Source organism: Rhodofomes roseus (genome assembly GCF_022264815.1).
Source record: "Rhodofomes roseus strain CIRM-BRFM 1785 chromosome Unknown C8Q71scaffold_22, whole genome shotgun sequence".
In the NCBI taxonomy this organism is placed as follows: Eukaryota; Fungi; Basidiomycota; class Agaricomycetes; order Polyporales; family Fomitopsidaceae; genus Rhodofomes; species Rhodofomes roseus.
In genome coordinates this window covers 455799-470507 of record NW_025952978.1, presented here as the reverse complement: position 1 = coordinate 470507, position 14709 = coordinate 455799, and the positions used below count along the sequence as shown (strand labels likewise).

Genomic DNA, 14709 nt, shown 5'->3' with positions numbered 1-14709 from the left:
TGTTTGAGATCGTAAGTGGGTCGTAAATCGTGAGCAACTTGTGAGGAGACACGGCGCGCACCTGGGTCTTATATAGGTTCTGAGTGGCGACGTCATGACGCATTTCGTCATAGATGCAAGCGGTCGCCGCCACAGCAGAGTTCTGTGTACTGTACGTCATCGTGGTCCACGCCCAGGGCGCAACAGAGACGGACCCACAAATCGACAGCCACATCAACACAGAACACCACTCGTCTCCGCCTCGACCGAATCAGGCGAGCAGCTCGCAAGCTGTCCTTGCGTGCTTGCAGTAGCGAGGAGAACTTACAAGGCGCACGCTCCACTACGATGATGTAACTCCCGCGTACCCCTCATGCGCGGGCTCCTTTCCGGTGGGTGCTCCCAGGATATGCCTGTGCGGTGATCGCACTGTCCTCGCTTCGACCTTCGACGTCAGTGAATACGCACGACGGGTCTGGAACGTTTCCGAGGCCATTCGCGGAGGGTACACTGTCACAGTCACTGCAAATCGGCTCCATCCAGAACGGCGAGGAGAACCGTGCTGGGTGTGCATGCGCACTTTTCAATGTCGAAGGAACGATCTAGACAGGTATAAGAAAGTATGAGATGCCAAAGATAGGAAGACATGGCGCGATGTTGAGAAGTGGCGCCTCCCCACACGAAGCATAGTGACTTGGATCTGAGATGAGATAACGATCTGTGCAACTGCGGTGGCTCTCATGCGGTGGCAACCTAGGCCCGTTGACCGCAACAAGGCCACAACGAGGATCCCAATTTGTGTTGTGACATGTACTACTAAAATGTGGGAATATGTAGAATGCCTTTAATACTTAAGCAAATGTGCACATCGAAGCACTATGGCGCACTACTGCTGGCACCGTACCGTGGCCCACGACTCAGACCATTACTTAAAAGCACGCTGCGCTCGCTCCCCATGTGAGCTTCAGAAGTGACGTGTTCTTCTCTCTGCTGTGCTCTGCTGGATAGTTGCGAATGACAACGATATAGTCAGGGTTTGGCAAAGGTGTACTCAGTACTAAATAGCAGGTGAAATCATAAGCGCCGGGCACGGTGTGTTGCGTCGTGCGATATTGACGGGCACGTGATAACATCGCACCGGTCAGCGCCGAGCGCCGAGCGTGCATCAGAGACTCCCACCGCGGGCAAACCAGGTTTTTCGGGCTCCGAAAATGCTAATAACATCGGTCCTCCATGGGAACCTTTTCGGAGAGCTTGACTGACTCCGAAAATGCTCCTACATCTCTCATGTTCGTAGCATGTTCGCCGAAAACACGCATGTTCGGCCTCCGAACATGCTGAAATCGGCTGAAACGCATCATGTTCGCAGCATGTTCTGACAATATTCGGAGTCCGTAAAGGTTCCCAGGCGGGACCGATGTTCGTAGGGGTTTTCGGAGTTCGAACAACCTGGTTTGCCCGCGGTGTCCGCCACAGCGCGCGCGAGTGTAGGACATCCAACTGCCCGGCCAACCTTGTAGGTGTTCCTGGCCACCACGGAACGTCAGCTCACGACTTTGCCAGACACCATTATGTTGGACAAGCTGGCGGAACACCCGAATGTCGCGCTCTTTTTACTCGCGCTCGGTGTGCTCTCATGCGCGAAGTTCGCGTTGAAGGCGGCTGGGGTGCTCCTGCAGACGTTCGTGCTTCCTGGGACTAGCGTGAGTGCTCTGCTCGCTATCTTGCGCTTTGAGATGGATTGACCGCCAGGGATTGTAGCTGAACAAGTATGGTGCTGGCAAGGGTGCTTGGGCAGGTGCGCGTTGAACGTTCTCCATCCAGCCATGGGCAACGAGAGGGGATGAGCTCACACCCACTTCAGTTGTGACCGGAGCCTCTGAGGGTATCGGCAGGGAGTTTGCGCTGCAGCTCGCCAAGAAGGGCTTCAACGTCCTCGTCTCCGCGAGGAACGCAGCGGCCTTGGATGCACTTGTAGCGGAGATCGGTCAGTTGCACTCAGTATGGTGCGGGGTCCGCGAAAGTGCTGAGGCTATTTGTCGCAGAGTCGAGCGCCCCAGCTGGCAAGAAGGTACAGGCGAAGGCGATCGTCATGGACTTCTCAAAGCTGGAGGACGAGGCGAAGTGGAAGGCGTTCGCCACGGAGCTGCAGGGCATCGACGTCGGCGTCCTCGGTACGTTCCATCACCCTCATGGTACACGCCGGCAATCTAGTAACATGATTACGGGCGCCAGTCAACAATGTAGGCAAGTCGCACACCGCCCCCGTCTACTTCGCCGAGGCCGCCGACCAAGAAGTCGAAGACATCCTCCGGATCAACGTCAACGCCAACGTCCGCGTCACCAAGCTCGTCCTCCCGCGGATGGTCGAACGGTGCGTTCCAAATCCCCTGCCCTTACACCATAGCTAACTGCCTTGTGGACAGCCGCCGCGGCCTGATCCTGAACATGGGCTCCTTCTCGGGCACGGGCATCCCCTCGCCCATGCTCGCGACATACGCAGGCACGAAGGCCTTCCTCTCCGCGTTCACGGCGTCACTCGCGGCGGAGGTCAAGGGCAAGGGCGTCGACGTGCAGTGCTTAAACACCTACTTCGTCGTGCGTACCCCTCCTAGCCCGACTGGCGGCTAGATAACCCTGCATGTCTCGTTAGGTATCGAACATGTCGAAGATCCGCCGCGCAAACGTCACCACGCCGACGCCGAAGAACTACGTCCGCTCGGTCCTGAACAAGGTTCGTCTGCATTAAATCCCCCGAGTAGTCTGCCCTTACGACCCTCCACACAGGTCGGTCTGTCCTGCGGTGCGCTCTGGACGGGCCGCCCCAACGTCTGCACGCCCTTCTGGAGCCACGCGATCATCGACTACGCCATGGTCCGTCCCTTCACCTCTTCTCACCATCTGACAGCGCTGACGCGCAGTACAGAACCTTCTCGGCTGGAAGATGCTCTTCGTCCGGTACACGCACAACCTTCACGTCGGCATCCGCAAGCGCTACTTGAGAAAGCTCGAGCGCGAAGCCAAAAAGCAGTGAGCTCGAGTCCGCCGTTCGCGGACATGAGCCCTTTGGGTTCATCGGAGATGATATGGTATTTGTGGGGTGCCGTAATCGTGTGTGTTTACGATCCGTGTTATGGAGTACATTCCGTTGATTGTGATGGCTCTTTTTGGCTCAGACTGAAATCTCAGACCTTTATAAGAGGAGGGCGTACGCCGTCTCCCCACCTTCCATTGCATTCACCAGTCACGCCAATAACTTATGACAGATCCACGGTCAACAAGAGTACTTAGTATACAATATCTTTTCCAACAGCACTAAATCCGACTAGATCCAATCTACATCGCGCCTGATTGTCCACTTCGAAGACGTCCTTGAGGTCATGAGAAGATACGTCTCGCGTTCCCGGAGAACACGGCATCGATGGCTTCCTGCTCGATGCCGAGTTCCGCGAAGGACTCGCGTGCGAGCTCGTACCAGTCGCTGGCGTTCGACGTCGCTTGTGTGGCGGCGGAGGGGGCAGATCCAAAGACGACGCGCTCGAAACCGAAGGCTTCTACTGCGGGGCTGACTGTGGACGTTGGAATACAGCGGTCAGTGGGCTTGCAGACAGACGAACAGAAAGGGATGAAAACGCACTGTACATCTTGATGCGCTTCTTCCATTCTGTACGGTCCCTCTGTGCACTTTGGGGTGGGGTGGGGAAACCCCAGGCCGGCGGGAGGTAGGAAACGAAGACGTTTGCATAGAGCGACAGCGCAGCGGTATGCGCCTGGTAGTTGCGGTAGGACGGGTGCGTCAAAAGCTTTACAATCGGGAGGGTGATGTCATCGGGCGGCGGCAGGATGTTCGCTGCCCATCGCAAACGCGTGAACGCTAGCTTGGCCATGAGAAACGAGGTACGCACAGACGATAATGTTCGCGTGGTGCTTCTTCGGGGACGTGGGATCCTCGAGGCTGGAGAGCAGATCCTCCAGCGTATCCCACCCGCCCTCCGTCGCGCGGATGTCGCACTGCACATCGATGTTGATCGTGTAGCCCTCGAGCAGCGCCCAGTGCAGGGCCTTCTTCACCAGCGGGTCGCTCTTCGTGAACACCACCGTGGGCACGAGCACAGGGCCGGCTGTGCTCTTGGTCGCGAGATACGCAGGCGGGACGAAGGCGCCCTCATCATTGAGGTGCACGATCGGGACGAGCACGGCAATAACGGATGGGCCATCCGCTGCGGATTTAATGCTGGGGGCGATCGAGTCAGTGCCTCGCTTAGCACCCGTGAGCCTCATATACGCACCTCTCGAGCTCCTTCTCGACCTCTGCGAACTCCTTCCCGTACAGCGACAGGACGACGCCCTTGCCCTTCTCCCCGATCCCGCGCGCCGCCTCGGCCTTCCACTGGCTCAGATCGGATCCACCGTATATGTCGACGATCTCCTCCGGCTGGAGCGTGCTCGGGCTCGGTGGGCCCGGGAAGGAATCGGAAGTGCCGGTGTTCGGAGGAGTGAACGCGGAGAGCGGGAGCTTGGGCAGGATCTTCGCGCCCTTGCGGCGTGCACCGACACTGGGCGACATCGGGGTCGGCGGCTCTGTGTGGGCCATGTTGTTTCTGTTGTGCGGCGGTGGGGAATGGAGGGGCAGAAAGATGGCAGCGATAGTAGAGGGGGACGCTATGCCCAGACGCTTATACGCTCTCGCTCAACGCGGCGGACGCTCAAGATCGTATCTGCACCTGATCAAGCCACCAGCGGAAGACGGCCATCGCCTCCCTCCCATCATCTCTTGATCCTGCACCGACATGTCGGCCTCCCTCTCGCTCGCTGACAGTGGTCACTACTGTCGGCTCACTGTTTGAGCTGAGTGCCAGAGTATCGAGCCTGTTGGAGGCACCCCCATGAGTAGACAGGTCCATGCATCATAATTCTCTGGCTGACTGGTCGCCACCGCCTGCGCTATCCCTCCTCCGAGTTCGGAGCCCCCAGAGCAGGCTGTGCAAAGGGACGGTTGACATGGGCTTGTACAACCCAACGCTGCTACGCATCAAACCAAGCTCACACAGGTTTCAACAGCTTCTAACAGTGAGTCTCGAGGAGCATCATATGCATCGATCATACTTGCCCACTGTGGCACCATGCCACGAAGTACTGTCTACAGTTAATTACGGCGTAGGCTGAGGATCCTATTCTTTGCTATCGAAACACAAGCTCAGTCCTGATCATCGCTGTCAGTGTACATCTGCGTGAACAGGTAGGTTGTTCTCCTTGCTTGTAGGCTGTGCTTTTGATGACCATCAGCTGTCGACGATGTCGAGGCCGGCATGCGGACCCAGGTACATTATATTAAAGCAGCATCGCGATCGGTAATATGGCCATTCGACCACACTCTGTCCCACAGAAGTATCGCTTTCCCGGTAGGATCTGCCCAACTGGTCCATAAAAGTCCAACAGCAGCAGTCTGCGTCGAGATGACTGCATATCGAAGCTGTGCGATCAATGAACTTCTGAGTTACGGCGGGGGATCCCGGTGGCAGGGTGTCCATGCGGATAACGCTGCAGTCCCGTACTTGACGTACTTGCTCCCGACGATCCGTTGAATTGAATCGTTGCTCTCACTCAATTTGGTGCATACTTTCAGTGCCAAAGCTTGGATTGGTATGTGGTCCGTCGATGCAGGCTCAGGCCTAGGCCTTGAATGATAGTCGTACAGATTCAGGTTGGCTACCGGAGGTTCTTTCTCGTTTTAAACTCGATTCAGGCTTTATGTGGAGCCCACCCGCATGAAACTCGAATGCTTTCCGCCTTCGACATACGGCCGACTCATGCTCTCTGTCATCACTGCTAGCCGCCATGTCGGAGGCGCCAGCCTTCTCCTGATTTTATGTAGACCTTGTGTAGATCCGCAGCAGCGAACATCTATGAGAAGACTGAATAGGATGCAGTCCACACATTACATACGATTGTCTATCTACCTACAATAGTAGGGTCAAAGGGTCAATGAAAACGAGGACGCCTGCGTTCTGTATTACAAGACTCGTCAGTGGGCTACACATATTCGCTATACATACATTACATAGGCCCTTCGGGCTTCCACTTCTTCTGACTTCCCGCGTCCAATGCAACGCGAGGGCTGTGACGGCTGCCTGCTTCAGGCATAGATACGAGGGGGATTCGCATTCGCTTCAGGAACGGGATTGACACGGCGATGCAACCATACGGGGTTAGGCGCGGGCGGAGGGACAGCGTGGACAGGTTGTGGGGACGGCATGGGTGCGGGTGCTGGGCTGGGTATGCGAACTGGCTGAGGCGATGGCGTCCTGGCATCTACCGGAGAAGGTGCGCGCAACGGGAGGGGAAGCGGGCTCGGTTCCCTGACCTGGGTCGCCTGTATCCAACGCTGTGTGCGCTCGTCTTCATCCTCCTAGACAACCGTTCAGATTAGCCGTGAAGCAAGTTCGTATAAATAGGAGACTTACCGTCGTCATTGTGATGACGCTCTCACGTATGTTCTCCCGCCCGACTTCGGAGTCCATGAACTTATCGAAGGCCTGCAGAGCGTGCTCACGCTCCTGCTTTCGACCCTTCTCCAGACCCTCGGTGTAACCTTCGGACCACCCGACTTTCCTACCCTCCTCAAACCCGAACAAACGCCCGGCATTGTGGCCTTCGGATCGACCGACAGAGTAACCCTCCGCACGACCCTCGTCAAAGCCTTCAGCGTGTCCCTGCTCGAAGCCCTCAGCACGGCCATCCTCAAAGCCGTCTTCCCGCCCATCGTTGTATCTCCTGGTCGACTCCAATCTCCGGCCCTCTTCCCGGCCCTCCTGGCGCGCCTGAAACTCCCGCAGCGTCTGCTGGGCTTTCCGCGCCATGTCACGGGCCTCGGAGGCCTTGTCCTCAGCCTCCTGCCGCAGCTGCTCGAGGCGCCGCATGTCGGCCTGCACGCGCCGGAACTCCCGCTCAGCGGTCTCTGCGACGATCTGATATCGCTTCGTCTCTTCGCGTGCGCGCGCAGCGTCCAACTCGGCCTGGTGCTTACCGGACTCCGTCGCAGCGACGCGCAGCTGCACCTCGCGCGTGTGCCCCTCGGCGGTGCGCGCGCGCTGCTCCGCCTGGTCCGCGCGCCGCAGCTCGTAGTCGAGCCGCTCACCTGTTGAGCGCAGGACGGCCTTGAGACGGTTCGTCTGGCGCTCCTCCTCTGCGAGGACGAGCGTGAGGATGCTCGACGTGTCCGACGTGTCCTTGGATTTCTTCTCCCGCCGCGGCTCTTTGCCGCCATGCTCGCGGTCGTGGTCGCGCTCGCGACTCCGCTCTCGGCTGTGTTCGCGCACCCGCTCGCGGTGCGAGCTGCTCGTCGAACCGCGGCGCGACTTCTTACGGCCTAAGAGGGACGTGAGCACGGCTGGATCACGAAGGAATTCACCCAGTGGAGTCGGTGAAGCCGTCGCCTCGCGCAGCTCGTGCATCACGTCGTACCGCCCAGTAGGTGGAGTGCCCACCAGCGGTCCGTATGCTGGTGAGTCGGAGGCGGAGAAGATGGGAAAAATATGCTTACTCCGTGTCGGTCGACGTCGCGGACACCAGAGAGGGAGTGTACGCCGCGGGGCTCATCAGCAGAGAAGCAGGACCAGCTGCAGGGGCGGATGATGCATGGATGGTGCTCATAGTCCTGGGAGACGTCAGGTAGCGGGAGTGCCAGCACACCGCAGAGTCGTGGTCAGACTATTTAGTTCGAGGCACCCGCGCGTGCGGGGTGATAGAGACCGCGAACATGGTCTGTCTTCAACGTGTTCGGCAAAGACACGAGTTTGTGTACGCGACGGAATGCCGAGCCGAGATAGGCATAGCAGACCCGTACCGGAAGTATTCCGATGCGGTAAGAGCACCGTTTCACCAGCCTTCGCCGCACCTGGTGGCCTACAGAGTATCGCAGTTTAGTCGAGAGTAGATCTGATGGCTGCCGCAGGCACCGAGCCAAGGGTGTGGATACTTCGAGGATGCTCCCGTCTTGCAGTCCGATAGCAGAGGATAGCAGTCCTCCCTGAGAACACCACAGACGGCTTGCAGAGTACTGGATTTCGAAGACTGCAGCCAACAACTGCCTCCGTCTACACCGAAGCCAGCCAGTGACTGTCTAGCCATCAGTCGAAATCGCGTCCATCGTGTAATTGAGGTGCCAATTCGTGATGTCTCCGTCGAACAGCGCCGGAGGCAAACGAGCCCGTCAATAATCGCGGTCGCGGAGTTCAAAGGCAGCATCTGTACGCTAGTAGGCCCGCTCAGACTGAACGGGTAAGGGTACGGGTACGGGCAAGGGCAACGTCACGGGACGTACCCGGGCGGCTCAGCCACGGCTGCCACGCAGCCACCGCGCTAGGGTTAGCGGCGGGTGGCTGCTAACCCTAGCCTTTCTCTCCAGCGCCTGTAACCTACCTCCCAGTTATCCCTTTCATTTAAGGCATACGTACAAACCAGAGAATACAGACGGTGTGGATAGCGAGTCAGAGCGTCTGCAATTAAAATAACATACCCAGTAATTATCTCAGTCTCTGCGAGGGGAGTGGTTCCTTTTTACGGTTACATTTACATTTACCCGATTTAGGCAAGTGTTATTTTGGCAGTGTTTCGGCAGGCTGACATTGGTCTGTAGGGTAATCACTACAGTAAGATAGAAGTCAAAATCATGTACAAGTGTGCGACCGGACTCGTATTAGTGCCACCGAAAGGCCGTGATGTAAGTAAATTATTCTGAGACTCGAGACCACAATTATTGCCATGGTTAGAAGCCCGCGAGAAAAAGGCTAGGGTTAGCAGCCACCCGCCGCTAACCCTAGCGCGGTGGCTGCGTGGCAACCGTGGCTGAGCCGCCCGGGTACGTCCCGTGACGTTGCCCTTGCCCGTACCCGTACCCTTACCCGTTCAGTCTGAGCGGGCCTAGTGTACGCTGCGTTCGTCAAGTATCTCGATGAGACTCTGCAGGTTGCCGGGATGTTTTTCCGATCTGTTCAGCAGCGAGAGCAAGCACATGCGTAAACAACACTCCAAGAACCTGCTGCATCACATCGGTAGAGGTTTTGGGGCCCAACCACGCAAAGCGGAGTGCACAGTGATCATAGGATGGCAGCGGTGTCGTTGGCTGATGTCGGACAATGCAGAAGAGATGTCATAACCACCACCGAATGAAGTCATGGCGTATCGTGCCTACGTGTGATCAGAACATCTGCTCGATTCCGTCGACGTCACACATACCAAGGGCTGGTATCATATGAGCATCACCGAGACTGCAGTGAGACTTACGTGCACTCGGGAACAGGCCGTGAAGCTTTGAGGCTTTGAAGTCTCAGCGAACGAGCCCCTTCGAAGAATTTCCAGGTACAACAGAGGCAGCCCTGCACTTTGACTAGCTTCCCATAGGTACTTTTATCTTCTTCTTTGTGACAGGACTCCGGAAGGTCGCAGACAGAGACGGGAGCAAGTGACGTCGATGTCGACGGTAGAATGCCATTCTAGTAGGACTACGATTTTTCCCGGCAGAGTTGCCGACCGATGAGGTAGCCTTAGAGATAGCAGGACAGAGCCACAGAGCCAGACGAAGACCGCAGAATGTGATGCAGAGGAGGAGGTGACAGGGAGTCGACGGAGTCAAGAGGTCGCAGTTTGGTCGCAGTCAACCCAGATGTGGCGGGCTTGGTGCCGTCGCCGCGCTTGACTTGTGCGGCTCCGGGAACTGGTCGGCGAGGCTATGTGAACTCTACTTGTGCTCCTACCCTCACCTTCTGACCTTATAACACGCGTCGTCGACATTTTCAGACGTGCAACTGCGGGCGAGAGACGATGGAAGCAGCCCAGAATGGGTCTCTACCGCCCAAACTAGACGACGAACAAGCCAGGCGACTGCGGCGGGCGCAGTTGAAGGAGCTCAACGAGACCCAAGCCGGCCAAGGTGCGCCATCGTAATACTGCGTTATGGTCGAGGAACTTACGTTTCCGGCCGAATGCTGCAGCTCCGGCCAAGGCGTTGGACTCTTCTCTGAAACGGCACACCGCGTTGATCAAGCGGATCCGCCAGTCCCTCGGCATCGAGCACCGCGATCAAATAGTCAAGGACATCGAGACCTTGTCACTCGAGAAATATGTGGACGAGCTTTCAAGTGCTGTTCTGGAGGGCATATCGCGTTGCAAGACGGAGAAAGATGTATGGAGTGCAGCGGAGGTGCGCATCGTTTGACCGCTCGCAGGACGCGGTTCCCAGACAACTCACTTTGCGCATATATGCGATTCAAAAGATCATTGCTCTACTACACCGCCGATTCCCCAAGACGTTCACTCCAGTCCTTGTATCTGCACTGTCTGCAGCGTTGGTCCCGCCAAACCGCGCCGCATTGGCCGCGCTGGCCCCTGAACAGCGAGAGAAGGAGGATGCGGCGCGGGTGACTCGTCAGCGCCCTGTGCTACGAGTATGCGCTGAGCTTGCACTGGTTGGGATCATCAGAGACGCGCCAGACAGGAGTGGTGGCGAGTGGATGATCAAGGTCATCAAGGATCTGGTGAGCCTCACCGTGTATGCTAGCTGTGTGCTAGCTGACCGCTCAGTGTAGTTGTCGAACGACCCAACTCTCTCGTCGCTGCCTCTCTTGTCGACGTTCCTCAAATCTTTTGCTCGCCCGTACCTAGGCATCACACCGCCTGCAAGCGCCAAGCAGATTTCGGCCTCTTCGGAACCTGGCACGCTCTCGTCTGCCGCCACGGATGAGGCGAACGCGAGGGTCAACGGCGCGTTCCCGGCGCTCGTGAAGGAAGAGGACGAGCTGGTCGAGAAAGAGGTTCGGGACAGGTTCAAGAAGATGTGCGAGGGCTACTTTGAGAACGTTGCGAGGAAGCTGGTGCATGAGCACAACGTACGCCCACATATTTTGGATATATGCCTTACAGGCCTGAGCCCCCTTTTCAGCGCTTGCAAGAACAAGACAGGCGTAATCACGAAGCATATATACGCTCAGGAGAGATCTTCGAAGATAGGCAGCAGGCCTACGAGAAGATGACGAAGAACTACGAGAAGCTCCTAGCTAGTTGCCAGACGTGAGGATTCCTCGTTATGTCGCGTGTCTCGTAGCTAACGTTGGCTTGGTGTGCCCAGCTTGTCCGAGCTTCTCTACCTACCTATGCCGGAGCTCAAGACTGCATCTCAGAAGAGCGAGTCTATCTTGATCGGCTCGAACACGGGGATCTCGGTGTCTGGGGGCGATGCCGAATCTGTGACCGCCGGGAAGTGGGAAGATGAGGAGGAACGCCGATTTTTCGAGGAGATTCCAGATCTGAAGGACTACGTTCCTCGGAGTGTGCTTGGTCTGGAGGGTGAAGGCGATGAAACAGCAGACACGGATAGCAAAGAGAAGGAGAAGAAAGAACAAGAGCGGGTGCAGGAGGAAGTCAGGAAGCTAGAGGAAGAGCTCGCCGGCCTCAAGGTCAATGAGGAAGGCCAGTTTAACGGGGATGCGTCTGCTGCTCAAGATGGCGCCGCATTGAAGAACGAAGAAGACGAGGATGAGGATGAGTGAGCGTTCTGCGTTCATAGAAAGCTTCTCGGTGTATTGACGTTCTCGAACAGCGCGCCTACCCCTACGGCGGGAACGCCGAAGACCTCGCCCCCGTCGACTCCTCAGCTTGCGCCTCAGGGACCTTCTCAGATGTTGACCGCATTGCTCGCGCGCCTTCCAGACGCGACCAACCGAACCATGATCGATCAAGCTGCAGTCGACTTCGCGTTCCTGAATTCGAAGGCTGCCCGAAAGCGGTTGGGAAGGGTTCGTGTCTCTTACTTCGATCTATAGCTTGCTGGCTGAAGTCTATTTCGTGGTCGTGCAGTTCATGACGCAAATCCCGAAGAGTCGCATAGACCTTCTGCCCCATTATTCAAGGCTTATTGCGACTCTGAACAAGTACATGCCGGATATCGGTCAAGACGTCGTAGCCTTCGTGAGTCTCCCCGATTGGTTGCATCGCACGCTGTCACTGAGATGTTTTGTGTAGCTCGACGAAGAGTTTCGGTATCTGCAGCGGAAGAAGAAGGTTGTCATCGAACTTGCTGAGGTTCGGCTCAAGGTAACCTCCCCCGCCATGGTGCTTGTTTCCTAGACTCAATCTTGGTGCTGCCACCTTCCTATAGAATCTGACCTTCATTGCCAATTTGACCAAGTTCCGAGTGATACCTCCTCATATCATTCTGCACATGTTCAAGGTGTGCTTGGACGACTTCCACGGCACGAACGTCGACAATTTTGCTATCCTGTTGGAATGCTGCGGCCGCTTCCTGCTGCGGAGTGACGAGACCAGGGAGCCTTTTGGCAAGATGGTGAGTCCAGCGTCACGAGTATTGTTTACGCGCATGGATCTAATCCGCATATCGTAGCTGGAGCTCATGCGGAGGAAGCAAAGCATGCAGCACTTCGACCAGAGACAGCAGCTCGTCTTGGAGAACGCATACTACCAGGTACTAACTTGAGTGATGTATGTGGTCAACCAGTCTAACCATGGCTCCTAGTGCAATCCGCCCGAACGCACAGCAAGACAGGAGAAAGAACGCACGCCCATGGAGCTCTTCATCCGACACCTCATCTACGACGTTCTCACCAAGAAGACCATAGACAAAGTCCTCAAACTCGTGCGCAAGCTCGATTGGGACGACGAGTCCGTGCTCCGCACACTGCACAAGGTCTTCACGAAGCCATGGAAAGTCAAATTCGGCAACATCGCGCTACTTGCGATGCTGACGTATGACTTACAACGGTACCATCCGGCCTTCGCCGTCGCGGTCGTGGACCAGGTGCTGGAGGACATCCGGCGCGGGCTGGAGCAGAACGTGTACAGCATCAACCAGCGGCGTTTCGCTACTGCCAAATACCTCGGCGAGCTGTACATCTATCGCTTGATCAGCTCCGGCATCATCTTCGACACGCTGTGGACGTTGGTGACGTTCGGCCACCGTAAGCCTTACATGCTGTTTATTGCATGCTCTCGCAATGCTGACGGATGTTCTGTAGCCGAGGGCAGGCCGTCGCCCGGCCAGCCATGCCCTGTTGACATGCCGGATGACTTCTTCCGGGTCCGGCTGGTCTGTGTTGTTCTTGACACAGTCGGCATGTGCTTCGACCGAGGAACGCAGCAGAAGAAACTAGACAACCTCTTAACGTTCTTCCAGGTGAGGACCGCTTGTCCTGAAAGCCGGAGACAACGTGCTGATGAGTGCGGTTAGTTCTATGTGTTGTGCAAGGATTCTCTTCCGATGGACGTTGAGTTCATGTTGACGGATTCTCTTGAGGTGCGTGTGATCTCCGTCAGTCATCACGGCCGTATCTCAAGTGATTTCCACGATAGGCGGTGCGTCCGAAGATGTCTGTGTACAAGACCTTCGAGGAAGCTGCGGTAGCTGTCGAGGAGATGTTCAATATTGCCTTCCAGAATGCTGGCAGTACGTGTGGTAGCATTCATAGTATGTCTATTCAGACTGACGGCCTCGCTTCAGTCACCACCGCCGAGGACAGCGGTGATGAGAGCGACGGAGAAGATGGCGAGGAAAGGCGTGGCGGCGGGGAGGAGGAAGACGAAGACCAAATGCAGACTATATCTCCCGTACGTCCGATTGTTCGATTGCGTGCATTCCATACTGATATGCCGGCACGTAGCTCGACGAGCGCGCTCCGTCTCCCGATGCGGTCGTACTCAGGGCTTCGCAGGAGAATATCGGACCTTCAGATGAAGATGACGCAGAGTTCGCTCGAGAGCTGGCGAAGATGGAGATAGACACCTCCGCGGATGGGAGGAAGGTCGACAAAAAGACTGCCCTGGCCATGTGGGAGTCTAGTCTTCCTCCGCCTGTCTTGCGGAAGAAGCGCAACGAGGATGTCGAAGAGGAGGACAACCTTGCGACGAATGCAGCCGATCAACCCGGTACCATGACCTTCACCCTCTTCACCAAGCGTGGAAACAAGCCTCAGGTAGTGTCTCCCGAGAACTATTGCTACAAATGGCGCTGATTTTACTTCTCTAGGCCCGGCAACTTGCTATTCCTGCGGAGTCAACTCTCGCAGTACAAACCCGTACAGCTCAGATGCAAGACAAGGTTGAACAGCAGCACCTGAAGCGGCTTGTCCTTCAGTACGAGCAGCGTGAGGAAACGGAAGAGATGAAAGGTAACCCTCCTTCATATGAGGAAATTACGCCGATGTTGAAAGAGGCATTAGCTTTGGAAGCTCGCACTCGCAACGGCGCCATCAAGATACGCTACGGCGGATAACCTAGGCTGCGAAGCTTGCTCTGCCGCTGACTCTGCAAATCTCTGCCTCAGTTGCTCCAGGCTATCATGCCCACCGTCTGCTGTGGCTGCCCGGTCCTCAACCCCGCCGAGGTCATGCACGGGCTGCTGGCCGGCGCAAGCCCCACATCCCTTCTTGCTTGGCATCAGCTCCTCGACCTGGCGTACCTTTACCAATGTCCAATGTCTGCATGCTGGGTCTGTCTATGCTCTGCCAAACGTGGCCGGGAGCTTTCGACTGCGCCGCCCTCGTAGTTGACGTCGACGCTCGCGGACGTTGTCAGCCCGGTCGCTCAGCCCGGCGCTGTCGCATCTGGCTCGTGGAGGTTATACAGCATCACGGATTCACGATACATTGTAGCACTTCCCAGAGATAAGCATCCTGTAGATTAGATGTCCTAGTAGCAGTCTTTCTTTAGTCGCATTCCTGT

The 14709-nt window shown here is 56.6% G+C and overlaps 3 protein-coding genes across 3 annotated transcripts; 2 read left to right on the top strand and 1 right to left on the bottom strand.

Moving 5' to 3' along the window:
* The first annotated feature begins 1388 nt into the window (after positions 1 to 1388).
* Positions 1389 to 3268, top strand: C8Q71DRAFT_778388 (3-ketoacyl-CoA reductase). The gene is made up of 12 exons (XM_047924773.1): positions 1389 to 1495; positions 1543 to 1682; positions 1741 to 1777; positions 1844 to 1966; positions 2025 to 2153; positions 2215 to 2353; positions 2406 to 2577; positions 2633 to 2713; positions 2767 to 2853; positions 2906 to 3092; positions 3156 to 3187; positions 3246 to 3268. Exons 2-10 carry the CDS (start codon positions 1551 to 1553, stop codon positions 3011 to 3013), a joined length of 1008 nt encoding a protein of 335 aa, XP_047775326.1. The 5' UTR covers positions 1389 to 1495; positions 1543 to 1550; the 3' UTR covers positions 3014 to 3092; positions 3156 to 3187; positions 3246 to 3268.
* An 89-nt stretch (positions 3269 to 3357) lies between these two features.
* C8Q71DRAFT_798734 (uncharacterized protein) lies at positions 3358 to 7246 on the bottom strand (the record flags this gene model as incomplete). The annotated part of the gene is made up of 8 exons (XM_047925834.1): positions 3358 to 3548; positions 3617 to 3829; positions 3885 to 4213; positions 4269 to 4560; positions 5926 to 5935; positions 6444 to 6631; positions 6665 to 7165; positions 7228 to 7246. 8 exons carry the CDS (start codon positions 7244 to 7246, stop codon positions 3358 to 3360), a joined length of 1743 nt encoding a protein of 580 aa, XP_047775325.1.
* A 2389-nt stretch (positions 7247 to 9635) lies between these two features.
* C8Q71DRAFT_778368 (ARM repeat-containing protein) lies at positions 9636 to 14708 on the top strand. The gene is made up of 19 exons (XM_047924772.1): positions 9636 to 9910; positions 9972 to 10180; positions 10254 to 10514; positions 10566 to 10865; positions 10919 to 11046; positions 11105 to 11521; positions 11576 to 11771; positions 11833 to 11943; positions 11998 to 12069; positions 12134 to 12319; positions 12377 to 12457; positions 12509 to 12950; positions 13008 to 13165; positions 13220 to 13285; positions 13342 to 13435; positions 13490 to 13596; positions 13650 to 13961; positions 14015 to 14156; positions 14208 to 14708. Exons 1-19 carry the CDS (start codon positions 9802 to 9804, stop codon positions 14258 to 14260), a joined length of 3444 nt encoding a protein of 1147 aa, XP_047775324.1. The 5' UTR covers positions 9636 to 9801; the 3' UTR covers positions 14261 to 14708.
* The last annotated feature ends 1 nt before the right edge of the window (position 14709 follows it).